This window comes from Fopius arisanus, unplaced genomic scaffold (genome assembly GCF_000806365.1).
Source record: "Fopius arisanus strain USDA-PBARC FA_bdor unplaced genomic scaffold, ASM80636v1 scaffold00026, whole genome shotgun sequence".
Taxonomy (NCBI): Eukaryota; Metazoa; Arthropoda; class Insecta; order Hymenoptera; family Braconidae; genus Fopius; species Fopius arisanus.
Genome location: NW_011887765.1, coordinates 935366 through 957823, shown reverse-complemented (window position 1 = coordinate 957823; position 22458 = coordinate 935366). Strand labels below are relative to the sequence as shown.

Sequence of the window (22458 nt, the reverse complement as noted above, 5' to 3'; positions counted from 1 at the left end):
TTTTTCTCAATTTTTCCTTCAATAATCACCTTTTCCAAAATTACTAATCGAGAATCCAGAGGTTATTCGTTTTTTCTTAATTTTCTTTTTACCTTTCGCTGTTTACCCAGCTATTGGGGCATCTGACTACTCCGAGAGGACAGGGACACGAGGATGACAGCACCATAAAGATAATATTTAATACTCTAATTCCTCGGTGAATGGAAGGGGCCATAGGCCAATCATTTCCATCTGTCCTTTCGAGATTAATCAGATGCCTCTGACCCGTTCATTTTTTTTTCTTTAGGTTTATCGTTAATCTTGTTATCTGTTTACTCGGGCTCGTTCAGACGGAGGCGAGCAAAATCCTCGAAGACGATGTTGTCGTCGTCGTCGTTTGCGTAGCACGAATTCTCGTAGCGAGCGCGATCTACGCTCTTCATCTTCTTCATCTGAGCCTTCTCACGTTCAATAGCGCCTGCAATTCAGATAATAATTGATGGATAAAAAATAGTTCGTTCAAAAAAAATGAGAAATTCACATAATCAAAATTTATCGTTTTTCTCGATTATCTCGGAAATCATTGATTTACGACAGAAACAGTAGAGAAATTTTTTATAGCTGATTAACTTTCCGATGTAAAAGATTTTATCGTATTTTCCTTCAAACTCCATATTTTTTGAGTTTTTTAATGTTTTCTCGACTCGAAAATTTTCAGGAACCCCTGAATTGTGAGCAGTGAATTTTTACCTGTTTCCGAGTGGATTCAAGATGATTTTTGGTGAATATTTTAAAATTTGCGGGAGATAGCGAACGTTTCCGAGATATCGAGGAAAAACTAATGTCTGATGGAAATTAATTTTCCCCGCTTTTGGTAAATATCTCCGAATCTAAGGCAGATGTTGAGATTTTGTTCAGGACCCTTTTTGTAGATATCCCACCCTACAAAAAAGGTTTCTGTGAAACTTCACTATCTCCCTTGATTCCAGGGGTATTTTTCAGGAAGAAAAAACGAGTGTCTGGCAATTGAGGATCCCTCAGGGTGATGACCCATGGAGATGTAAAAAAATTATTTACCGGGTGCTGGGTGCATCAGTTTCAATGGCACATCAGTCACGAGTTCTCCACCTAGTGTTCCACAGTTGAGTTTTACTCTGACGGAATACGAGATGATGATTCCCATCGCCTCAGCTGGGCACTTGCCCTCGGCGACTAGGGTGGACGAAGCGAGGTTGACGTCGTCGTCCTGAAACAAAAATATTCCATTTACCCAAACTCTCAGGATAATTAACGAATCAATCAGAAAATTAAAATTTCGTGGATTGATATTTTTTTAATGGGTTTATGAATTTTTTTTCAAAAAAATTATTACCCTGAGATGGCCATCGAGGGCAATTCCACGTCGGTCTTTGTTGCTGCTGGCGAGGGGCACCAGGTAGAATTGCTTGGTGAAGTTAGCACCCGGAGTAATAGGACAGCCCTCTCGGGTCTCAAGACTGGCGACATGACGAGAGAACTGAGTGTTCACCATCGTCACTTCGCAGTGCTGGACGACAAACATCTGGAATTCAATTGGAAATACTCCAATGAAAATTGATTTGATGAAAGACTTGGACTGAAGATCAATCAGTCGATTCAAGGAATTAATTTCAAGTTTATTCCCTGGATATAAATAATTTAAATTGTACCTTAATATTCTTCACAGCTTTGCGGGAGTTGTTAGTGATGACAACGTTGGCAGCAATTTTCTCACCGTGATAATAGATTTCCTTATCAAGGGTCACCTCCAAGTTGAGTTTTCCCTGTGAGAAAGTGAAGCCCTTGGAGACGAGGGAGCTGGGGAGTCTGCGTCCTCGAGAGATGGGGGCAAACTGGAGTTTCTTGATAGCAAGGGCAATGGTCGATCGCTTGTGGGTCTTCTCCTCCTCATTCTCACCGACGAATACCTTGAGGGTGTACTCGACACCCAGGGGTTTGCCCTGGTCATCTTCACCTGGCTGAAGGGTCACGGAGCTCGGTGAGTTCTGGGGGAAGTTGAAGGTGAAGGGAAAGGCATTGGGACCGAGTTTTTTCAGGAGACGTTCCTGGATGGGTGTTGCTTCCTGCTTTTCCTTCTTCACGGGGACAATCTGCTCCCGGAGGAGCACCATCTCCTTGCTGAACTTGACGCCCATGACCTCATCCTCTTCCCGTCCATAGCGGTAGGTTGTGATGATCTGAATAGTGAAAATATATCGGTTGAGGACAATAATCTGTTCGGGAAGTATTTTCCTTCGGTATTTACCTGACCGTAAACCCTGCGACCCTGGAGATAATCATTTTCCACGACAACTACGCCATCAATTGGTTCACAACGATCGAGATGATCTATAAAGTCTCGTTTGCCCAAGTAGACGGTGACCTTCCCTATAATTCAACAATTCAAATAATAATTTCAATTAACAAATCGTTGGTTAAAAAAAAATCCTCTGGGGTAAAATCAGGTAGAACTCACCATTCGGGGTGGTTTTCTTGAAGACCTTGACAGCCACGACGTAGGCCAAAAACAAGAGAGGAAACATTTGTCTCTTTATTCAGATGTATTTATTATACGCTCCCAAGTCCAAAGATTTTGTTCCCGCCCAGAAGTGACAACAGTTACCCCATCCCCAGGTGTATTTATACCACTCCCTGGGGCTTCACCTAGTGCAAGAAACCCCACATCAACTAATGAAATTACAATTCATAAGACGTTCTAACACGATTTCCAACGATGACTTATTACAGAGATAAATCATGAGAACACGTGGGTGATCTTTCTGCCTAGTCTCCAGCTACCAGTCGAACCAGAGATGTCAAAGGGACTGGAGTCATCTCCACCCATTATTAATAATTAATTATCAATTCTATCTGTCCAATAAACGGAATTCACTTCACAGAAACAATTAATAAAAATGAATTCACAGAAGAAAAATAAAAAATGAAGAAAAAATAGATTGAGTGAAGGAAACGAGTGCTAATCAGTCTTAAGATTTATATTTTATTCTTTCAATCAATTAATAAGTGTACATTCTTTTAATGGAGGTATTTTCACCCTTGAAGAGATCAAGAATCCCTCGGACCCTTCCAAGGAGTTCAGTTTCGTTATCCACAGTGGTATCCTCGGTCTCTCCCCCTTAATCATAAACCATTATAGTTTTTCATTTGCTTCGAGTATACATATTACACGTATTCGATACAAATTTAATTCAGCAGCCGATGTAGAGGGTAACAAGGCTATTCAGCAAATAGGCGAGTATTCTAGAAATATCTATGAATCCGAGGGAGATAACGAAATAGCTCTCAATTTTTTCTAGCTCTCTTTCTGCCCTGTAAAAAAGGTGGTGTGAAAAAATTCGCTATCTCTCACAGACTCTGGGATAATCATGAAAATCTCGACTTGTAATCCTCTACTTTTTCGTTCTGAATCCCAGCGTTTCGCATTGTCCCCCGCTCTACGTTTTTCACTCTTCACAGAAAGGCAGGACAAAATGGGCAGATATAATAATCAAGTGTCAAGGGCTCCTCGAATTTCTCGTGAGAGACAGTATTTTTAAAAAATCTGAACTAAACTCTCCCCTTTGAACGAAATTATCAGGGAATTTAAATTTATATCATCAGACACTTCAAACAGCTCATCTTGCCACACTTCTCCCATTCTCCAATCTCAGTTATTTTACAGTATTATTAATGAATAACAAATGACAACTCATGCAATAAACGTAAAAACAGTATGAGATATATTCTTAATATTTAATTAGAAAAAAATAAAGATTGAACAAAAGTTGAGGCTGAATAATCTGTATTAAACTAAGCTCGTTGGCAATACAGTGCCACTCGATAAGATTTATGATATATTTGAATTACTTATATCGAATTTTGGGATTTATGTAATTTGACTAAAAATAAATATTACGACATGTTACACAGGATAAATTCAACGGAAAACAATAATCGTGTTTTCTTATGGTGGATTACAAACTATTTCGGGGCTTATGGGTAATTAATGTTACGTCTTCACCGCGGTGTCTCGATAAATATGTCTAGAATAGGCACAGTAAATGTATTCATCCATAGTATATTGATTTTTTTTTAATTCAGCGAGTGGTTTAATCGCCTTTTAGAGCTGTTGGCTACCAGGGAACGAGCTGTGCACAGAAATCTGGAAAACTTCTCCATTTTTTCTTTTATTCACTTTTCTTTTATTGTTCACAATGCATTCATGGACTACAAGAAATGACATTGAATCTGTTCAGCCGATTCAAGACGTTAATTTCAGCGATTAGTGGACTTAAAATGAGGGGAAATATGAGTCCAGTGACTGGTGTAACTAATTGCTCCCTCATCCTCGGGGGATTAACGTCGCGTAGAAAGATTATGGGATTTGTGGCGAGTGTGCGCGTTGCGAACAAATCATTGCTAAGAATATGAATTTTTTAAATGTTTTACAGGTATCAAAAAAATTTTTACAGTGAATTCATCTAGTCTCAATAATGCTCTAAAGGTTTAGAAACTTTGTACAACTAGAGTACGTGAGTGGAGATATTTTTTCATCGATGAAGTATCGATTTTGGGGTTTAGGTCATGGTAGGATCGAGTTAATCTGAGCTGTTGACATTCGGTGCCGAGAATTTCTCCAATTTCGATTAAACTGGGTGGAAGAAAGAAGCTGTCAGTTATTTGAATTTCTACTTAACTCCATTCACGTTTTATTATTTATCTTTTTTTTTGTATTTTCTCGTTTTTCTAGCAAAACTCTATATGGCGTTGAATTAAATCTAAGAGAGATGACTGCGTTATTTTACAAAAATCGAGTCTGAAAAATTTTCCATTGTGCAAAAAATAATGAATGATAAATGATGGATTTAACAAAATTGCAAAGTTTAGAAAAATCTCTCGAGTAAATTTTCTAATGAAAGAGTAAGAACTTCCTCACACATTTACATAGTTCCCTGATACCAGCGCACTTCTGACATCATTCAGTACAAATTTTTGTAGTTATCTTCGTTTTCTAGTATACATTGTGGGTTCTTTTTATATTTTAATTTCCTTCGCTATTGATTTTTCGGTTTTTCCTTAACTACAAGCCTATGCAACTTACTTACTATAACTTCCGTCTTTTATGCCAAAATGTTTTGTTTTATCTTCACAAAGGTGACGTTGAGTCGATTATCAACGATTATGGTTTGATATTTTTTTTCGGGGTATTCAGTGAGGCGACGCTGGCTACCTCTTGAAGCAAAAGTTTCTCTCACTTAGCAGTAGAAATCTGTTTTTAAAAAATCCCCACTGAATTAATAAACGAATTCATTTCAAAATGAGCACTTGTTCACAATCATGATGAATATTATTTTTTTACCTAACATTCTTCACAGACACCGTTCATTAGAGGTAAAATGCCAAGCTTAGGACAGATCTGCAATAAACGAAATCCATGAGAGAATTAAATAATGAATGAATATCCACAGTCCGGAAAAATAAAAAATTGAAAATGGAAAACTCACAACTTGGGGCAGCTGCCGATTCAAATCTCTTCTGTATCTGATCGTATGTAAACTTAACAAAAGCATCATATTGCTCCGACAACTTCATGTTCAATATCTGATCATACTCTTCCCTAATTTGAGTCTCCTGCTCCTTCAGCATTCGCTCGCAGATAAGGCCAACCTGAAGCAATTAAGAACCCATTGCCATCGATCATAAATCTCCAAAAATCATTATAAAGTCTTCAAGTCGTTTAAACTTTCCAGAATGATGATAAAACCATGAGGATTACAGCCCTTCAAAAAGTTTCTAGAATTTGTCAAAAGGACTGAGAACAATGAAAAAATAATCGCAAGCTTCCACCCCAAACCCCTCACCTGTCTGAACGTGAATAGTGGCTTTTCCTTGCCACTGTGACTCTGGCTATATCCGCTAGCACCACATCCAGCTGGACTCGCTGGTCCCTCCATATCAGACGAGTCACCGCTGCTGCCATTGCCACCCTGTGGATTGAAGTGCAGCTGTTTGCGTCTGTGCAATCGGCGAATTTCCTCCCTGATGTTGGCAGCCATTTTCTCTGCATCAACCCCAAAAAGCAAATTAAAAACTCAACCCCGAAAGCTCAACCCCACCTTTCAAATTCCTCCCCAACGCCCCTTGAAAGAAATGAAATAAATACAAAACGATATGAAAAAAAAAAATCCTTTGTCCCCAGAATCTGCTGTTGCATCGCCCCAGTGCATCCACTTCCTCCATCGAAACTCCCGACCCCATGGAAATTCAAATTTCCCCATTATCAAGCGGCCAAGAGGAGAAAAAAAGGCCCAAAGGTCCCACGTCCGTTACGACATTACCATATGATTTACGCGTGTGTAAATCGACTCCTCCCCCACTTCGTCCGAGGGACGCCGAGAATCATCGGCCAGTGACGCCCTAAATACGAGTTTTAAATCCTCTGGAGTCCCCTCCCCCCACCCTTTATCCACCAGAGACTGGAGAATGCCTCGTGTAAAATTTCATCCAGAAAAATGGAGAAAAAAGATAAAAAAAAAAGAAACATGGCGTTAGCCGATAACAATTACCAGGCGTCAATTTAGCAGCAACTTCACCGAATGGCGATGGATTCTGTTGTCTTGGTGATTGGCTCGATGTACCTGGTGATACGCACATAGGAACGCATCTTCTCCGTTTGCTGGGTCTGCCATGGCTGTGAACGGGATCGAATTCAAGGGATCTCTTGAGGGTGGCGCAGGCCATATCCAAATACTCCTCGAGTTAACACGAAACGAAAATCCACAAGGCGCTGTCTGTCCCCTTCCTCTCCCTCTGGCACTTTTTATTATCGTCTTTCCTCTTTTCCTTGCAATTGCTCGCAAGAAATTGCACAGATTTTATTGCAAATTGTTGGGGGGATGGTTCTGGAGGCTTTGATGGTGGATGGGATAACGAACTGCGGGGCTTTACCCCAAAACAAACACCGCGGTAAAGCAATATGGCAGATATTCACACGGGGTCCGCAGCTCTCACGTATCGAGGTGAACCTCTCAGATACCAACCACACTCTCCCTCTTGGAGTGTCTCCTCAACGGTGCTTTTCCGTTTTTTTTTTTCGTCCTATGGGGGGGGCTCGATCACCAAAAGACGAGCGCCATTGGCTGGCCGTTGGGGGGGAGCCCTTCGGGGTACTTCGGGTGAACGCCAGGGGGCGGGGGGTTTTAAATCTTGGAACGCGCGACTGTCGACATTCTCAACCCCGTCCCCTACCTTATTCACGGGTAGGACCTCTGATTTAGTTCCGTAGCCGCCGCTGCGGCCAAAGAGGATTGACTAAAGTAGAGTTGTATCGTAGCTGCTGGGGTCACTCAAACCCCCACAACTGAGTCTCTACTTTAGTTCATCCTCTTTGATTTAACCTTTGCCAAAAATGCTGCTGATCTTCTCTATAATGTGAAATGTGGGTTACCCGAGAAAATATTTCCCGTGGAAAAGCTACAGGTGATGGAAAACCTCATTTTATTCAACGGAATTTGAGATTATATGACTCCTCATCAAATAAATCCAATTCTCCAAAATATCTGCAAAAAATAAATTATACACACAGTCATAAATGAGACTGAGATATTTTCGAGCATATGTCATTTCTCGTGTGACCTTCACAAAATGTACTGACTGTTTTCTTTTTTGTTGACAGGTAAATCCATGACCTCGACATGATTATTTTCACAATTTGTGCAGTCCCCCTGTTGCTTCTGCTGAGAATATTTTACCTAGTGCTGATTGATCGTGGAAAAATACCGAGGAGATCAAAAACCGTTAGGACGTTGATAGTCCTCGGTTCCGGGGGTCACACCACCGAGATGTTACGGATAATGAACTGCCTAGATTTATCAAAATACACTCCTAGAGTCTACATTCACGCACAGACAGATAAAATGTCTCCAGTGAAACTGGAAGCCCTGGAGAATAGTCGAAAGGACTGGAAAGCCCTGGCGATCTTCAGGAGTCGAGAAGTGGGACAGTCTTACTTAACTAGTATTTTGACAACCCTAATTGCATTTTTCCACGCAATTAAATTATTATTATCTGAATACCCTGACCTGATTCTCTGCAATGGCCCCGGCACTGGAGTCCCCCTCTGCCTCGGGGCATTTATCCTCAAGACTCTCTTCCTCAGTAGAACGAGAATTATTTTTATTGAGAGTTTTTGTAGAGTCAAGACTTTATCACTGACTGGAAAAATTCTGAACTTTTTCGCGGATCATTTGATTGTACAGTGGCCTGACCTTTGTAAAAATAACTCCAAATATGTGCATTTGATTAAATGAATTTTTTACGCAATTATCGATCTCTAAAGTTTTCTTCACCCTCTGACCCTCCAGGAATGGCTGGAGATATTGCTCCACTGACTGGACATGTGTCGTGGGAAATTTTAATAAAAAATTGCGAGGATCGTGTTTCTAATGAAATTAGAGTACACCTGGTGCCGATTTGCAGAGCTCTTCAGGCTGCCATCAAATCTAATGAGTTGAGTTTATTTATTCAATAGAAAAGAAAGAATAGAAATTCCGCGGGTGTCGGAAAATTGGTGATTGTGATGTGACTTCACTCTTCATCGTTTTTATCGGCCTTTGTATTATTTCTTCAAGGAAACTTTCGTCGGAATGGATTGAGAGGACTTTGATGCGATTGGAAGCCTGTGTAGACAGAACGTGGGAAACATTGAATACTGGACACTGGAAAGACGTAGAAGTACGACACAGGTATTGCTACACAATTTGCAGTGCACTGAAGGTACCTAATTATATGTTAATTGATTAATTAACATTGATTTTCAATTCCCAACTGTCATAATTTACTTAATTTAAAAATCGATCGGATGATATTGGTTTATAATTTGTTTTGGCAGTGTATAGTTCTAGAAATGAGTTCTAAAAATCTCGACGATTCATCGAAAATCGCTGTAACTACAAAAATGATTGAACAAGTTGATAAAGGATTGCTCTTGGGTGCTCCACTCGAGGAAATCCCTGATTTGCTTACAAAAATAGCCTCTAGATTGAACGAAGAAATCTGTCGTAAGCAAAACAACAGATTTTTATCCATGAATAATACGAAATTTTCTGAAATTCTCTTCGTTCTTCAGCTGACACATGCAAAGACCCCGGAATATTGCAATGCGACTCGAAAAATATTGTAAAAAATCTCCTCCCTGGGATGGGATGGGTGGAGCGGTTAAAAACTCCATCGATGGAGACATTTTATCGTGACATTTTCGTGAAGAAAATTCCTGCAGTATTAGAAGGTGCTAGTTAGATTTTTTTTTTAGTTGAATTTCTGCAGTGAATCTCTCACATTATTCAATAAATTATCGTTTCCAGGATGTATAGACCACTGGAGGGCTCTAACCCGCTGGAAAAATCCAAATTATCTCCTGAAAATGGGAGGAACCCGTACAGTTCCCATAGAAATAGGTTCAAAATACACAGAAGAAGACTGGTCTCAACACCTGATTACTCTCTCAGAGTTTATTAAATCACATGTCACAAAAAATAATGATAAACTCGGATATCTAGCTCAACACCAGCTGTTTGAGCAAGTAAGAACAATACTTCCTCAATAATCAGCATTAACAGGGTTATATTAACTTATTTTATTCAGATTCCAGAATTGAAAGAGGATTTCTCAATTCCCGACTACTGCAGCTTCTCAGATAATACTGAGGATAGCTTTCCTGATATTAACGCGTGGTTTGGGCCGAAGGGAACGGTCTCCCCTCTCCATTACGATCCAAAAAATAATCTTCTATGTCAGGTGAGGTAAATTAAATTATAAGTTTATCATTGAATTTTAACTTATCATAAATTCAGGTTTTTGGCTGCAAACGTGTAATACTTTATCATCCAAATGATAGCAACAATTTGTATCCATATGATACAAGATTATTGTGTAACACAGCTCAAGTGGACCCAATAAATCCTGATTATGATAATTTTCCGGATTTTAAATATGCCCGAGGAATGATGTGTTATCTTAACGAAGGAGAAATGCTGTTTATTCCACCTGGATGGTGGCACCACGTTGTAAGCCTTACGCCATGTTTTTCCATAAGTTTTTGGTGGTGATAATAAAGTTATTAAAATAAATAAATGTGTGAAAGAAAACATAATCTGAGAAGTCCTTGCGGCAGTTCTCAACAGTTCAATAGTAAATAAAAATCATAATAACTTTCAACGTTCGTAAAATACGTTATCATCTTCTACAAAAATAAAAAATAATGCTGTGTATGAATGAACGGAATGTCAAGTAAAAAAAAAATGGAGTAATTGTTATACTTAATTAGGGTAGTGGGGGAAAATCGTCGTCGATTGTTGAGTGAATCCTGCAGGTGGGGCACGATCGACTCTGATTGAACCACTCCAGGAGACACTGTTTATGGAATGTGTGTTGACACTTCAGGGTGTACGTTGGCTGATTCATCCCGGTCATCAGGGTTTCGCAGCAGATGACACACTCAGACTCCGGGGATTCCTTGGTCCAAGTAACGTCCTGGGGTTTACACCAGGGATTTTTCCTGGCGAAAGCCCCTCGGTTGAAGGATGATACTGAAAAATTAAATATTTTACAAATGAAAATTACGTGAAATTGCGAGAAATTGAGCGAAATTTATGATTCTAAATTCTCACCAGAAAGTGACGAAGAGCTCCCATCACTGGCAATCCTCCCTGCAGGGTTGATCAAATTATTTCCCGGATTCATCTGATTGACCACTTTGTTGCTCGAGGAATAATTAATTAACTGCATCTTCTGTCTCGCGCAAATTAGCTTATCGGCTTCGGCGATGATTTGCACAAGAGGGAGTCCAGTTAAGGAATTATTATGAGTGTTCCTCACACTCGAAACGCTCCACATTAAATCAAATTCGAGAACTCCAGGATGTTTGTTACGAAGAATATGCATCAGCTTATCCATGCTCTGCATTTTTGGTTTCTTGACTTCCCCAAGTTCAGTGACAGGTTCCTGATTATTCCCCATAGGCCGTGAAGTATTCGAATACTTAGAAAGCCCTGAAGGCACTGAAGGCTTTATCAACTCAGCTTTGACAGGAATATTCAAAGATTCTTCTGCTTGATTGGCACTTATACCCATTGCTGCCAACGATTTCTTAGCAGGAGGTGTTTTTGGCACATTCTGTGGAGCCTGATGAACAGGTGAAACCGAAGGAATCCCGAGAATGAAGCTAGTAATATTCTCTTCAGATTTAACTCTCTTGTCTACCGAAAGTGGTGATGACGCAACTAGAGCTGTAGATGGCACAATTGGTGGGGGCAGTACTAGATTAGGATCTCTAGCTGTCTCACTCACAATTTTTGGAGCTACATTGGCAGTTAAGGGTGCGGACACCGAAGAGGCAAGTAGCTGTAGCGATGAGACAGGAATTTGGGATTTTTCTTCAATCGGTTTTACAAACTGAACAACACTGACGACTGGACCTACCACTGGAGATGGATTCTGCGCTGTTGCTGGTACAGGAGTTTTCGAAATGGTCTCCGCAGACGTGAAATTAGTGGGAATCATTGGAACAGGTGAGGGAATTTGCACATACGTCTTAGGGACTTTGCCGTCTGGTAGTCCAACAGCTGGAGCCTGAATCTGAGAATCATCTGATATATTCACATCCAACAATTTATCACCCGACGTCACGGCAGCAAGAATTCCAGGATCTACGTCTTTCCAACTGCATGGATTATCCTGTAATTTTTTACTCGCCTGACTCCTCTCAGAGCGATCCTCACTGGATTCTGAATCAGATGATTCCCTGAGTTCCGGCAGCTCTTTCTTATTCCTTTCGGACGCCGGCAGTGCTGCGGCCGTCTCCACCTCAATAATAGTCATAGGACTGTTCACGTATTGTGAATAAGATTCCCTCTGAAAGTTTTGTCTGGGGTACGAATGTCTGGCGAAGCCTGGCTGATGAAACTGGCCCGAGGGCATCATGGGTGTGGGCAAGGGATGATAGGGACCGCATGGAAGGGATGGTGGAGTGAAACGAGGCTGTTGATACCACAAAGGAATTATTGGTGGGCCCTGAGTGAATCCAGATGGAGCCATTCCACGATAACTTACCATTACCTGCTGGAAGTGAACCTTCAGCATGTTGAAGGCTATTTCAATCAAATCTGGAATGTTTCTCTGGGGAAGATTCAGGAGGTGAAGGGCATTCATGTGGCTTTTGAAGGCTGTCTCTTCACTGAGGTTATCATTTTTTATCAAATTCTTCAGCTCCGTCTCCAGGTCTCTACGTAACTTCTCGAGCTTCTCCAGAGGCACCGTCCACTCGGTCCCGTTGGCAGCCAAGTAAGTATTCGTCGTCTGATGCACGAGATTCTGCAGTTTAGCCACAATAGCATATTGACTCTGCGTCATATCGATTTTGGAAGTGATCACTGAATTGTTGTAATTGAATTCAGAATTCAGAATATCCTTGGACATTTTTCGCTTAATTTCCTTGAATTTCTGCTGCTCTGTCTTCAAGTCGTTCATAGATGTCTTCAAATTGTCTCTAGTTTTCATCAATTCCTCGTCAAGCTGAAGGAGTCTCGTTTTTGTAGACTTCAATTCAGCTAGATTCTTCTGATTTTCAGCTTCACTCATCATCACTCTTTCTGCACTTCTCCGGAGTTCCTCGCGAGTGCTTTGTAGCTCTTTCTCCAATTCCAGAATCGTGGCCTCATATTTGGGGATTTTATCGCACGGGCAAGTCTCACATGTTATGCAGGACTGAGCATTAGCTTGCACTACAGGTCTGCTGTCCCATGGAAGCTCGTCCTGGTCATCCAGAGTCCCTTCTGACTCAGTCTCCAGGACGTAACGTTCAGTCATTTTTTTCGGCACCTGTGGACCCTTTTTTTTACCAGTCATCTGAGGAGTTTTCTTGATTTTCTGAGTGTTAACTTGTAGTTTGAACTCCTTCTGCCTTTTCTTTTTTTCCTGTTTAGCCAGTTTTTTGGTAGTGACCGCAGGGGGAGGTGGAATCATGTCCTTGACTGGATTAACCACTGGAGCTTGCTCAACCGTGACTTTCTCATCTTCCTCATCTTCCTCGAGGCGTTTAATTCCTTCGATCTCCTCGTAATCCTTTTTCACCTCATTTTTTTCTTCAACGTCTGACTTTTCCTCCCCTCTTACCTCCTCCAAATTTTTCTTCTCTTGCACTCTCAACTTCTTCACAGGCGTCTGAAAACTCAACTGTGACTCAACACAGTCTTCCGTCAGAACAGTAGTACTGCAGTCATCGTTTCCAGACTTCCCATCCTCCACGTCATCACATAAATTATCAGCAATGAGAAGAAACGGATCAGATTCCGCCACCTGAGCACTACTACCAGCAACTGGATTATCTTCAGGTTTCACTTCGACCTCGGCCTTCTTCCTCCTCTTGAGGTGGCCATTGCTGAAGTCAAACGTCTTCTTCTCCATCATCTCCTTGACCTTGAGTTCTGCTTCCCCCTCAACAAGTTCATAAGTCCCCGGCAGCAATGCTGGTATAGAAATATAATTTCCAACAGCCACGAACTTGAGAGACTGCAGTAAAAAATTCCTGACATCAACGATTCCATTGAACTCCTTTAAAATCGGCTGGAGTTCACTGCTCTCAGTCAAACTCCTCCACTGCTCCATTAAATGATCATTCTTAATGGGTCCCTTGCTCTCGATATAGGACAGAAAATACGAGAAGAGGAAAGACTTGATTCTGCTGACATTCTCACTGTCCTTTGAGAAATCCGGCTCATAGCAACTGTCGATTGTAATCTGTATGTGCTCATTTCCATAAAAAGCTTTGTTCGGTCTCCAGTCGTTATCAGGATCGATAGTGAAATTCATCTCCCTGAGGGTCATTATCTCCAGGAGTCTCGACTCGAATAATTCACGAGTGTTTTCAGCTCCCTCAATGATCTCCTCCATCCTCTGGACACTGTTGGACGCATGTAGAGCATCATAACTGATTTTGTCATTGGTCATAGGTGGCCGCATCCTGGGGATTTTCATGGTGGACTTGATCAGTTGCTTTTGCTTTCGAGTTGTTATCTTGGGTGCTGCCTGCTGCGCATGCCACTGGGATTTATCGAGAGTGGGTTCGATATCCTTCATACTCCCATCCTCTTTGTGAATCGTTATCTTCCTGATGAGACTCGGCTCATCCTCACTTCCACAATTGGGTGTGAAGCACTCCCAGTTGAGAAGTACTTCTTTGTCCGATATCTTGACAACCGACAACGCCTTCCGCACCTTCCAACAGACACAGTGGAAGTGAATCTCACAGGGATTGGTTGCATTACTGCAAGTGATTGTGACCATTCCATTGTAAGCGGGGGATTTAACGAAAATATCTCTTCCACAGAGATGATTCGGGGATATCTGTTTGCAGATTGTCATGAAACATTTGGCGTCTGGTGGGTGCCATCCAGAGCACTGCTCCTTCAGACTTGTCAGTTCTCTCGTCAATTCGTCCGTCGTAGACTCGAGAATAGCGATCTTTGACTCTGGGAGGTAACACACTGGAAAGTCCGAGCCCTCAACGACGCTCAGCCCTTTCGTTGCCATTTTATCCGCCTCGCCGAAGCAGAAGACTTTTACGTAGAATTGGGAGAGACCCAGGTAGATCATTGGGTAGATTCTGCCAAATGATGCCTCTAGATCCGTCAGCATGGATCTGGCCTCGTTCAAGTCTTGAAATCGATTCGATTGCAGCAGGCACTTGCACACCAGGTACTGGACAATTACGTCAAGACGTGAGTGCTCGTTGTTGTTCACCGGGAGTTTGCGTTTCAATGTCATGTACGATTTGTATCGGACCATAGCTGCATTGAGGTGACCGTTTGTATATTCCTCCGTTGCTCGGGCTAAGTGTCTTCTTTCCTCAGGTGTCAGGGATTTTGACAGGAGATTTGCGGCTTTGATACCATCCAGGCACTTGATTATGTTCGCGTTCACGGCGTACATCGAGGAGGTATCGAATTTGATCTTCTCGGTCGCCTGGAATTTCAACAAAGATTCTAAATTTTCCAGGAGGAGGAGGGGAATATTTATTTCGGCAATTATTCTGTCGATTATTCTGCGAAATGAGAATAGTCGAAATCGAAATATTCTGTAGTAAATGCTAATAATTATGGAATGAATGATGTTACCATGGTAGATATTTTTATCGGTCTTCGCTATTGTGCTTTTATCCAGAGTGAGTCACGGTGTGAATATGAAAAAAAAAATGAATCTCAGAATGGAATATTCAGCGTGAAATAATATTAGTGAGTACACAAAGGCGATCGTCAAGGTCAATCGACGACGCTATGAATTTTTGATCGCGACGTTGGTTTTCTCAAGGACGTGGTTCTCGACACCCTTTTTTTTACGTCGTTTTCTTTTCAATGAGACACGACCACCGGTAACTCACATTTCTGTCACTTTCTTATTGGCTCTCATACGATTTTAGAATGTTATCAATTGGCGAATTGATCGCAAAAGTTTTTCAAAATGGCTTCGTGGATCTTAAACTGGATAGCAATCGGCCGCGTTTAAGGCACCATAAAATCCTTATTTTTTTTCATCCGTAAGAGGGAGTGATGTGATCTTTCGGTTGGTTTTAGTTGATATGGCATTTAATTCAGATGTAATCTTATCACTCAACGGATAATTGCCGAGAGATAATCAGTGCCATCGATTTAACAACGATCGTCATTATCGGGGAGTCAGGATTTATTTGAGGAAATCCAGTGATTCGCTAAATAAATTTATTATTCAAGAGCAATGAATCTTCGTTAATTGCTTGATCCCTATCTGCTCTTTCCAGTTGTCAATAATTTTTTCTTGTAAATTATATCGTGAATTATCCCGTTTACCTTCCTACCTAATCCAAAATCTTATCCCACGATTTCCTGTGATATCACAAATTGCAGCATTGACAATTACTTCTGTGAATTGACGGTATTATCTGCCTCACACACGTGATAACATATTTTATACCGTATCTCTTTTATTCTTGGAAAGCGATAAATTATGTTTCGAGTGAATTCTTCGAAATAGGGAAATCCCTCAAGCCTCGTTACCTGAGAGGTAAAGAAACTTGAGAAATTCATGTTTTCCCAGTGATTTCCCTTCCCTCCATCAGATAGCAGCAGCTGTAAATTTTCTCCTCACGAATCAGTTAAATATTCCAGCACATTCTAGAACGAATTTTGTGATTAGATGTGGTGATAGTTGGTGTTAGTCCGATGCTCAATCTCCAAATAACAGATGTCAATTAATAAAAATTGTTGAAAAACCGAGGATTGTAGTGAGCAACAAGTGATTTAGTGATTAAAATAGAAGTAAATGTCATTGTTGTGTGAAAATTCTATTGTTTATTAACAAGTGGTTAATTGTTCTTTTGTTCATTCGCCCCAGCGAGGACTCGTGTATCCTTTGCATTTATCTATTGCATTTATTATTGAACTTTTCAATTGCATTTATTTACTGAATTTTTTTAATCGGAGTTGAAAAATGCAGCGACAGCATCGTCATAGGATTGATCTCTGTCAGGATATTCTCGTCCAGAAAGTTGATATTGTGAGGCTCTTCCCCAAATTGTTGGAGCATAAAATATTTTATCCGAATGACGTCAACATCCCGAGGTGGCAGGTAAGTATTGTTCACGTTTATTGTTCTTATCAACTTATTTTATACTTTCTTCGTCTCGCACTCGGATCTAAATGATCAATTATCGTTTAACCAAAATGTGTTGATATAAGTGCAAATAAAGATATAAATTTGCAGGCAAATATTGAAGCCGTCAGCACGATAACCGATATAATTACGACCATAAAAACGAGGGGACCATCTGCATTTGAAAATTTAATCAGGAGCCTGAGGGAAATTGAGCAACCTCATTTAGCGAAAATCCTATTAGCCCCAAATCTCGAGACTGCCTCGAATAATAACACCAATAATGTTCGTAATATATCCCAGAGTCTTCCACAGGATGTCCCAGGATGTGTCCCATCGAATACTGAATCGTGTAATTTACAGAATTTAGATCACACAATCCATGACTGGAACGACGAATTGTAAGTAGCAAAACCTTGTTCAGCATTTGTAATTGTTGATAATATTTTACACAGATTTTATTCTCCAAACTGTGACGATCGATATATTGACAATTTTTTTTTCATTCATTATATTGAGCTGTTTATAATTATCATTAATTATTGATACCTCCAGGGAACGTAACAGGCATTCGCGTCTAGTAATAAACGTGAGAAAATCTACAGAATTCCAAGATATGGGAGATTCTACGATCGGTAGATATCCCATGCGAAGTAAACCCCGAGGATTAGTTTTACTAATAACACTCGTGAATTATCCCCATTACACAATGACCAAAGCAAAGAGAGCGGCAGCTGAAACGGATCACAAGAATTTGCAAGAATTGTTCGAACAAATGGGTTTCCAAGTGATTCCCAAGTGGGATTTATCTGCCGGGGTGAGTGAAAGACATTAAAAAAAGTCCTTGAAAAAAATCCCACTGAATTTTTATTTATTAAAGTGCAAGATGTATTAATTTTCTCTTGGAATTCAGGCCATCAAGAGAGAAGTTTGCGCATTTTCCCAAATGCCTGAACACCGAAAAATGGATTCTTGTTTCGTTATCGTATGTGGCCATGGCGACCAATCAGCAAAGGGGGAAAGTGTTATCAAGGGTACTGATGATACTGAAAACGACAATCCTGAGCACCATATATCTCAGGCGGATATCATCAATTATTTTTCAGTGGAAAATTGTCCAGGACTGTCTCGTAAACCCAAGATTTTTATCTTTCAATGCTGCAGAGGAGAATCTTCACAGTTAGCTGTAACAGATCGCGGTGAAAATACTGTAAGGTGCAACGATAAGGTTAAATCAGATGTTAAAGATACTCCAAGTTGCGAAGGAACTAGGAACATCGCGGATATCTGTATTGTCAATGCAACAACGCCAGGTTATGTCTCATTCCGCGATAGCCTTAGTGGATCCTGGTTTGTTAAAATGTTTTGTTTGGTATTTATGAATATGGCGTGTTCATTTCACCTGCGAGATTTACTTACTAAAATTGACGAGTTAATTGCACGGATAAGAACTGATGAGAACAGGTGTCAAACTACTTGTGTGACTGAACTTGGGTTCAAGCATTTGTACATAAATCCTGGACTCTTTCCCGAGGACTCCTAGTCTTAATTTAATCATCATTAATCACTATTTACACGATCACGTCGAGGTATTTTACGTGTAATTGTAACAGATGAATTCTGTTTTTTTCTATTATCGCTCAGTGGTGTTATGCATTCTAGAGAGAATGTTAGTACAACATTTTTGATTTTTTACTCATAATTGTGTTCGCAAGAGTGATTAATTCTTCCTGGAAATGCTATCAATGGAAAATGGTGGCTCAAACAGTATTTATATTTTTTCAAATGGACTCGCCACTGTCGTAAACTGAAATGGAAAGACTTGGTTCTTTCAACTAGGTGCAACGAATAAATAGACTATTGTCGTCCTCTATCCGGACCTGAGTACATAAAATCGCAGACCAATTTTACTCAAATTAAATGTATGTTAGTGTATTAAAGGAAAATTGTTTTTATATATTTATACATTGATGAGAAAAATAAACGAATAGTATTTTAATCAGTTGTTTGTCTATTAAACTGTAAAGATATTTATTTAAGGGAAAATTCATTCTACTGCAAGAGCATCAAGAAATGGGAGGTGAATTTATAAAAGACAAACAAAATTTTCATAGTACTGAAAACCTTAAAACCAATTTATTCCAAATTCGATGGTAGTGCCACTGATATTCAATTTTCATGCATTCACCTTTCATTTTATTAATTGGATGTGTCTACACAGTATTCCGGAGGGCTGATGGGACTGGCGATGTATCAAATGAACAATTGCATCCTAACGAGACAATTGTAGAGTAAGTACGTAATAAATAAAATGACTTGAATGGATGAGAAGAGAAATTCGAAAAACAAAAACAATGAAAGTTATAAGGAGACATTTTCACAGTACTGGAACGTTCGAGTTTTTAACAGCTCTGGTCTGAAAAATTGTAAGATGGATCCGAATTTTGATGAGTGGCACTGCAATTTTCCCTCGACAATTAGGCAAACGCAATCCGAGGGAGAGGCATTAGTACAGACCCTCTGCGTTGGATGATCGTGGTCGTTTAAGTTTTTCGAGGTTTTTAATGACCAAGTCGTGGAGGGAGCAGTAACGATTGCGTATTTCAGTCATTACTAGCCAAATACTTGCGTACTCCTTATCATCGAGCTCTTCGACTGCTCGTCTGTAGTCCAAAATGTGTGGGTATTTAGCAACTTTACTCAGGATCTTCCCCCTCGACACGAAGTACCTGATTTTAACAGAAATTCGTCATTTACTTGAGGGAAAATTGATCAGGACTTTGTACACTTGCCCAATTGCTGTTAAAGTACCTGGAAATTTGATCGAAGAATCCAGCAGCCTCAGTCTCCACCGACTGGATCTCAGCTAAAGTATCTTCCTGGATTGAGACACCGAAGTTGTTTCCATCTTCGATTTTTGGAATCATGAAGGAAATCCACATTTTTAACTGAGGAAAAATATCAAGTCACGATATCAAATTAAAAATTGAGAAGATGAATAAATATTTTTTCAAGAATTGGTTGTCATGAGGTTTTTACCAAATTGGAATCTTCTAGTAGTTGTATAATGTACGGCTTAACTATGCGGATCAGTTCGCAAAGTGGTTCGTTGCAGGGTATAGGTCCAGTGGGCAAAGCCAACACCTGAGTCCCCGATGCATCATCAGCACTGTTCTCCACAGACTCTAGCTTAATTCTTTTGTGCTTGTGACCACTTTCGGAATGATTGATAACGATTGGTTCTGGAATGGGTACATTGAGCTCCTGGCGAACTTGGCTAAGATTACGGTTGCAGAAGTTGGGCGCCTCCATGAGTTCATTAAGCTTGACAATTTTCTCGGGGAATCCCTTCAGGAGCAATTGCTCTGCCTTTGTCTTCAATGAGTCCTTGTATTCTTGAACCTGAAACCAGTGCTCATCCGTCATCCTCCCATTTCCCAGAATTGGAGGATTCCAACCCGATCAATCGTGTCCACGGACACGAATCGACTAGGAGTCAGTGAAAAAATTCTCTGAGTTGGAATTATGACGAAAAAAATTTTAAAAAATCATTTGAGATTTTAATGGAAAGTTCAAATACTTGACCAAGTGATCGACATTTATTTGAATCGATCTTCATTTATCTCAAATTATCAGATTTTTCTGGCCAAGAGAGAAAATGGAGTCCCCACAGGGTGTAAGTAGACAAAAAAATTCAAAACCAGCTTAAAAATCCCACGAAGGCATTTTATCAGATAAACCCGGGACCGATACAATCTCCCAGACAAAAGCCTAAATTTATCCCTCCACATTTGACACGAATGACCCGACAAAGTGTTCCTCTGTGTCAAAAGATATTTCGCAAATATAAATCCGCAAAAATTCCAAGTACCCACGACAGACTTTCCTTCGAAAAAGGGCTAAAAAATATTTCTCGAAGAGATGCGTAAAAAATCATGGAAGCCAGGAAATTGATTAATCATCGGGTAAATTGAGGTTAGACTTGTCCTACGCAATCAATAATTCCACACTATTTTCAATCGAACAACGAAAGCATGGACGACGCAAATCCCTGGACATACGCCAGCATCTCGATAATAAAACGACAACAATTATCGGTAAATTATCAGTGTTTACCACGTTTGTAGGCAGCATCGTGAAAACACAAACAATACTGAATGCTACAGCACTGCCGATCGATGGGCAACACTAACCTGACAGAATGCTCATTCTTAACAATTAAACAAAAGCAATTCGATAATAAAAAAAACTGGGGATGAATTTATTCATGGTGAATATCAACAAATCTACCTTCTTAGCTGTTGCATCGGCCATTATATTTATATACGTAAAAAAAATGAGAAAAAATGAGAAAATATAACCGCACTAAAAAGCCTCTCTGTTGAAACGTGCAACTTCAAACAGGAAGTACCGGCCAGCAATGATGAAGTCAATTGGTGAATTAATAACACCAGTACCACCTGAAAAAAATGATCATCACTAATTAAGAATTAAGAAAAAGAGAGTTAATGATTTAGTGGTTGTCCTGGAGGAGTTATCACTTGAGAGAGAGGACATATTATTGAATGTGTCATTTGACTTGAGTGGGAGATTTGAATTCAAATTTTCGTTGTGCGATTTTAGGTGGATTCGCCAAAGTGTCAGCAAGAGGATGACCCAGAGGCTTGTATTGAAGATGACGTGGATTTATATTATCTTCCAACTGAGGTGGCAGTTCACAACACCCCAGAGGACTGCTGGCTGTCTTATTTGCACACGGTTTATGATCTGAGTGATTTGTGCAAAAATTGGCGAGATACCAGGGAGATATCACCGATAATAGCACATGCTGGGAAAGATATCAGCCACTGGTTCGATCATTCACGTGGTGATATTAAACACCACGTGGACAGAGTGACTGGTCATTCGGTTCCATTCTGTCCCCATGGACCTATACCGCATGTAGGTACCACCTCTCCAGTCTCGACTTGGAGACCGATTGATAGGTGTCCCTGGTGGCTCGATCAGAGGTACAAAAAAGGAAGGCTGACAAAAAATTCACGACCATGCAGGATCATCAATACCTTAACTGGATGTAGCGCCATAATATCAGTGAGTAGATGACTTTATCTTCTGGATTGAGAGATTGAGAAACTTTGGCATGACGTGTTGAGGTGTGGGAGATCTTGAGAGTAAATGATTCCAGAATATCTCCACGATTTTCAAAAATGTTTGATCAATCAATGTGAAATATGAAAAGAAATATAAATGATCGGTGCAGGTGTGCGAGGAGGACACTATCAGGCGAATTCAGGAGAGATTTTTGATATTCAACGCCAATGGGAGACACTATGACTGGAAATTCGAGGGTAAAGACCTGGACATGAGTAAAACCCTGACGGAAAACGGTATTCCAGACGAGCGTGAGCGTTACACAAATTGCGGATTGCCTTCAACCATCTACATTCCCAGTCTCCTGTGTTACTACAGAGATGATCCAACTCATGATGATTAGTCGATAAATGGACATGAACTCGTTCATATCACTGACACCGGTGGATAAAAAGAAAATAAACCTGGAATAGTTATTGAAAAGCAAGTTTTTCATTAGCAACAACGATGTGAAAATACGCGAGTTCGGTATGCTGGCTATTTTATTTACCTCCATTTGAAATAAAACGTGAACGTATGTTCATGTCCTCGGCTGAGGTTGACGGAACGTCGGTCAGTAATGCGTACCTTCTGTGGTATGGGATACGTTTATTCCTTTCTTTTTGTCATCAACCTTCTCGTTGGTTTTTA

At 40.3% G+C, this 22458-nt stretch overlaps 7 protein-coding genes across 11 annotated transcripts; 3 read left to right on the top strand and 4 right to left on the bottom strand.

The window, feature by feature from the left end:
• Positions 1 to 2615, bottom strand: Arr2 (arrestin 2). Its single transcript, XM_011302215.1, has 6 exons — positions 2474 to 2615; positions 2264 to 2385; positions 1668 to 2195; positions 1352 to 1540; positions 1057 to 1225; positions 1 to 457 (listed from the first exon to the last, which is right to left on the bottom strand). The coding sequence occupies exons 1-6, from the start codon at positions 2538 to 2540 to the stop codon at positions 312 to 314; spliced, it is 1221 nt and encodes a 406-aa protein (XP_011300517.1). The 5' UTR covers positions 2541 to 2615; the 3' UTR covers positions 1 to 311.
• Positions 2616 to 3731: 1116 nt separating this feature from the next.
• Positions 3732 to 7065, bottom strand: akirin. Its single transcript, XM_011302214.1, has 5 exons — positions 6564 to 7065; positions 5859 to 6058; positions 5502 to 5664; positions 5357 to 5413; positions 3732 to 5266 (listed from the first exon to the last, which is right to left on the bottom strand). Exons 1-4 carry the CDS (start codon positions 6736 to 6738, stop codon positions 5403 to 5405), a joined length of 549 nt encoding a protein of 182 aa, XP_011300516.1. The 5' UTR covers positions 6739 to 7065; the 3' UTR covers positions 3732 to 5266; positions 5357 to 5402.
• A 220-nt stretch (positions 7066 to 7285) lies between these two features.
• JMJD5 (Jumonji domain containing 5) lies at positions 7286 to 10212 on the top strand. 2 transcript variants are annotated; one of them, XM_011302211.1, is made up of 8 exons: positions 7287 to 7476; positions 8361 to 8505; positions 8628 to 8772; positions 8888 to 9056; positions 9125 to 9283; positions 9360 to 9577; positions 9640 to 9792; positions 9849 to 10212. In XM_011302211.1, the coding sequence occupies exons 1-8, from the start codon at positions 7434 to 7436 to the stop codon at positions 10101 to 10103; spliced, it is 1287 nt and encodes a 428-aa protein (XP_011300513.1). In that variant the 5' UTR covers positions 7287 to 7433; the 3' UTR covers positions 10104 to 10212. The 2 variants fall into 2 exon arrangements, with proteins under 2 accessions (XP_011300514.1, XP_011300513.1); XM_011302212.1 differs by lacking the exon at positions 8361 to 8505 and having other exon boundaries at positions 7286 to 7476.
• Positions 10213 to 10299: 87 nt separating this feature from the next.
• LOC105264969 (uncharacterized) lies at positions 10300 to 16038 on the bottom strand. The gene is made up of 3 exons (XM_011302210.1): positions 15168 to 16038; positions 10665 to 15015; positions 10300 to 10583 (listed from the first exon to the last, which is right to left on the bottom strand). The coding sequence occupies exons 1-3, from the start codon at positions 15168 to 15170 to the stop codon at positions 10318 to 10320; spliced, it is 4620 nt and encodes a 1539-aa protein (XP_011300512.1). The 5' UTR covers positions 15171 to 16038; the 3' UTR covers positions 10300 to 10317.
• A 174-nt stretch (positions 16039 to 16212) lies between these two features.
• Dronc (Death regulator Nedd2-like caspase) lies at positions 16213 to 18972 on the top strand. The gene is made up of 4 exons (XM_011302203.1): positions 16213 to 16653; positions 16789 to 17078; positions 17233 to 17494; positions 17591 to 18972. The coding sequence occupies exons 1-4, from the start codon at positions 16516 to 16518 to the stop codon at positions 18218 to 18220; spliced, it is 1320 nt and encodes a 439-aa protein (XP_011300505.1). The 5' UTR covers positions 16213 to 16515; the 3' UTR covers positions 18221 to 18972.
• Positions 18973 to 19070: 98 nt separating this feature from the next.
• On the bottom strand, positions 19071 to 21099 carry REG (proteasome regulator gamma). 3 transcript variants are annotated; one of them, XM_011302205.1, is made up of 4 exons: positions 20968 to 21099; positions 19717 to 20079; positions 19489 to 19625; positions 19071 to 19406 (listed from the first exon to the last, which is right to left on the bottom strand). In XM_011302205.1, the coding sequence occupies exons 1-4, from the start codon at positions 20989 to 20991 to the stop codon at positions 19184 to 19186; spliced, it is 747 nt and encodes a 248-aa protein (XP_011300507.1). In that variant the 5' UTR covers positions 20992 to 21099; the 3' UTR covers positions 19071 to 19183. The 3 variants fall into 3 exon arrangements, with proteins under 3 accessions (XP_011300507.1, XP_011300509.1, XP_011300508.1); XM_011302207.1 differs by lacking the exon at positions 20968 to 21099 and adding an exon at positions 20794 to 20903; XM_011302206.1 differs by lacking the exon at positions 20968 to 21099 and having other exon boundaries at positions 19717 to 20118.
• LOC105264967 (cytochrome b5 domain-containing protein 1) lies at positions 20208 to 22226 on the top strand. 2 transcript variants are annotated; one of them, XM_011302209.1, is made up of 3 exons: positions 20208 to 20353; positions 21301 to 21768; positions 21938 to 22226. In XM_011302209.1, exons 1-3 carry the CDS (start codon positions 20336 to 20338, stop codon positions 22169 to 22171), a joined length of 720 nt encoding a protein of 239 aa, XP_011300511.1. In that variant the 5' UTR covers positions 20208 to 20335; the 3' UTR covers positions 22172 to 22226. The 2 variants fall into 2 exon arrangements, with proteins under 2 accessions (XP_011300511.1, XP_011300510.1); XM_011302208.1 differs by having other exon boundaries at positions 20208 to 20774.
• Positions 22227 to 22458: the final 232 nt, after the last annotated feature.

What these genes read in the sequence shown, in the direction of transcription:
- JMJD5 (XM_011302211.1), top strand. Translation starts at nt 7,434, where the DNA reads ATGTGGGTTACCCGAGAAAATATTTCCCGTGGAAAAGCTACAG. An exon ending in GCTGCCATCAAATCTAATGA is followed by an intron (nt 8,506 to 8,627) that starts GTTGAGTTTATT and finishes TATTTCTTCAAG; the next exon opens with GAAACTTTCGTCGGAATGGA. An exon ending in AATTCCTGCAGTATTAGAAG is followed by an intron (nt 9,284 to 9,359) that starts GTGCTAGTTAGA and finishes TATCGTTTCCAG; the next exon opens with GATGTATAGACCACTGGAGG.
- REG (XM_011302205.1), bottom strand. Translation starts at nt 20,991, where the DNA reads ATGGCCGATGCAACAGCTAAGAAG. An exon ending in CCGATGCAACAGCTAAGAAG is followed by an intron (nt 20,080 to 20,967) that starts GTAGATTTGTTG and finishes CACTGGTTTCAG; the next exon opens with GTTCAAGAATACAAGGACTC. An exon ending in TTCTTCGATCAAATTTCCAG is followed by an intron (nt 19,407 to 19,488) that starts GTACTTTAACAG and finishes TGTTAAAATCAG; the next exon opens with GTACTTCGTGTCGAGGGGGA.
- LOC105264967 (XM_011302208.1), top strand. Translation starts at nt 20,712, where the DNA reads ATGGACGACGCAAATCCCTGGACATACGCCAGCATCTCGATAATAAAA. An exon ending in TAAAACGACAACAATTATCG is followed by an intron (nt 20,775 to 21,300) that starts GTAAATTATCAG and finishes GTGCGATTTTAG; the next exon opens with GTGGATTCGCCAAAGTGTCA. An exon ending in GATGTAGCGCCATAATATCA is followed by an intron (nt 21,769 to 21,937) that starts GTGAGTAGATGA and finishes TGATCGGTGCAG; the next exon opens with GTGTGCGAGGAGGACACTAT.
- Dronc (XM_011302203.1), top strand. Translation starts at nt 16,516, where the DNA reads ATGCAGCGACAGCATCGTCATAGGATTGATCTCTGTCAGGATATTCTC. An exon ending in CATGACTGGAACGACGAATT is followed by an intron (nt 17,079 to 17,232) that starts GTAAGTAGCAAA and finishes TGATACCTCCAG; the next exon opens with GGAACGTAACAGGCATTCGC. An exon ending in AGTGGGATTTATCTGCCGGG is followed by an intron (nt 17,495 to 17,590) that starts GTGAGTGAAAGA and finishes CTTGGAATTCAG; the next exon opens with GCCATCAAGAGAGAAGTTTG.
- Arr2 (XM_011302215.1), bottom strand. Translation starts at nt 2,540, where the DNA reads ATGTTTCCTCTCTTGTTTTTGGCCTACGTCGTGGCTGTCAAGGTCTTC. An exon ending in AAGCTGTGAAGAATATTAAG is followed by an intron (nt 1,541 to 1,667) that starts GTACAATTTAAA and finishes ATTGAATTCCAG; the next exon opens with ATGTTTGTCGTCCAGCACTG. An exon ending in CCCTCGATGGCCATCTCAGG is followed by an intron (nt 1,226 to 1,351) that starts GTAATAATTTTT and finishes TTTTTGTTTCAG; the next exon opens with GACGACGACGTCAACCTCGC.
- akirin (XM_011302214.1), bottom strand. Translation starts at nt 6,738, where the DNA reads ATGGCCTGCGCCACCCTCAAGAGATCCCTTGAATTCGATCCCGTTCAC. An exon ending in TGCTGCTAAATTGACGCCTG is followed by an intron (nt 6,059 to 6,563) that starts GTAATTGTTATC and finishes GGGTTGATGCAG; the next exon opens with AGAAAATGGCTGCCAACATC. An exon ending in CACTATTCACGTTCAGACAG is followed by an intron (nt 5,665 to 5,858) that starts GTGAGGGGTTTG and finishes TAATTGCTTCAG; the next exon opens with GTTGGCCTTATCTGCGAGCG.
- LOC105264969 (XM_011302210.1), bottom strand. An exon ending in GAGCTCTTCGTCACTTTCTG is followed by an intron (nt 10,584 to 10,664) that starts GTGAGAATTTAG and finishes TTAATTTTTCAG; the next exon opens with TATCATCCTTCAACCGAGGG.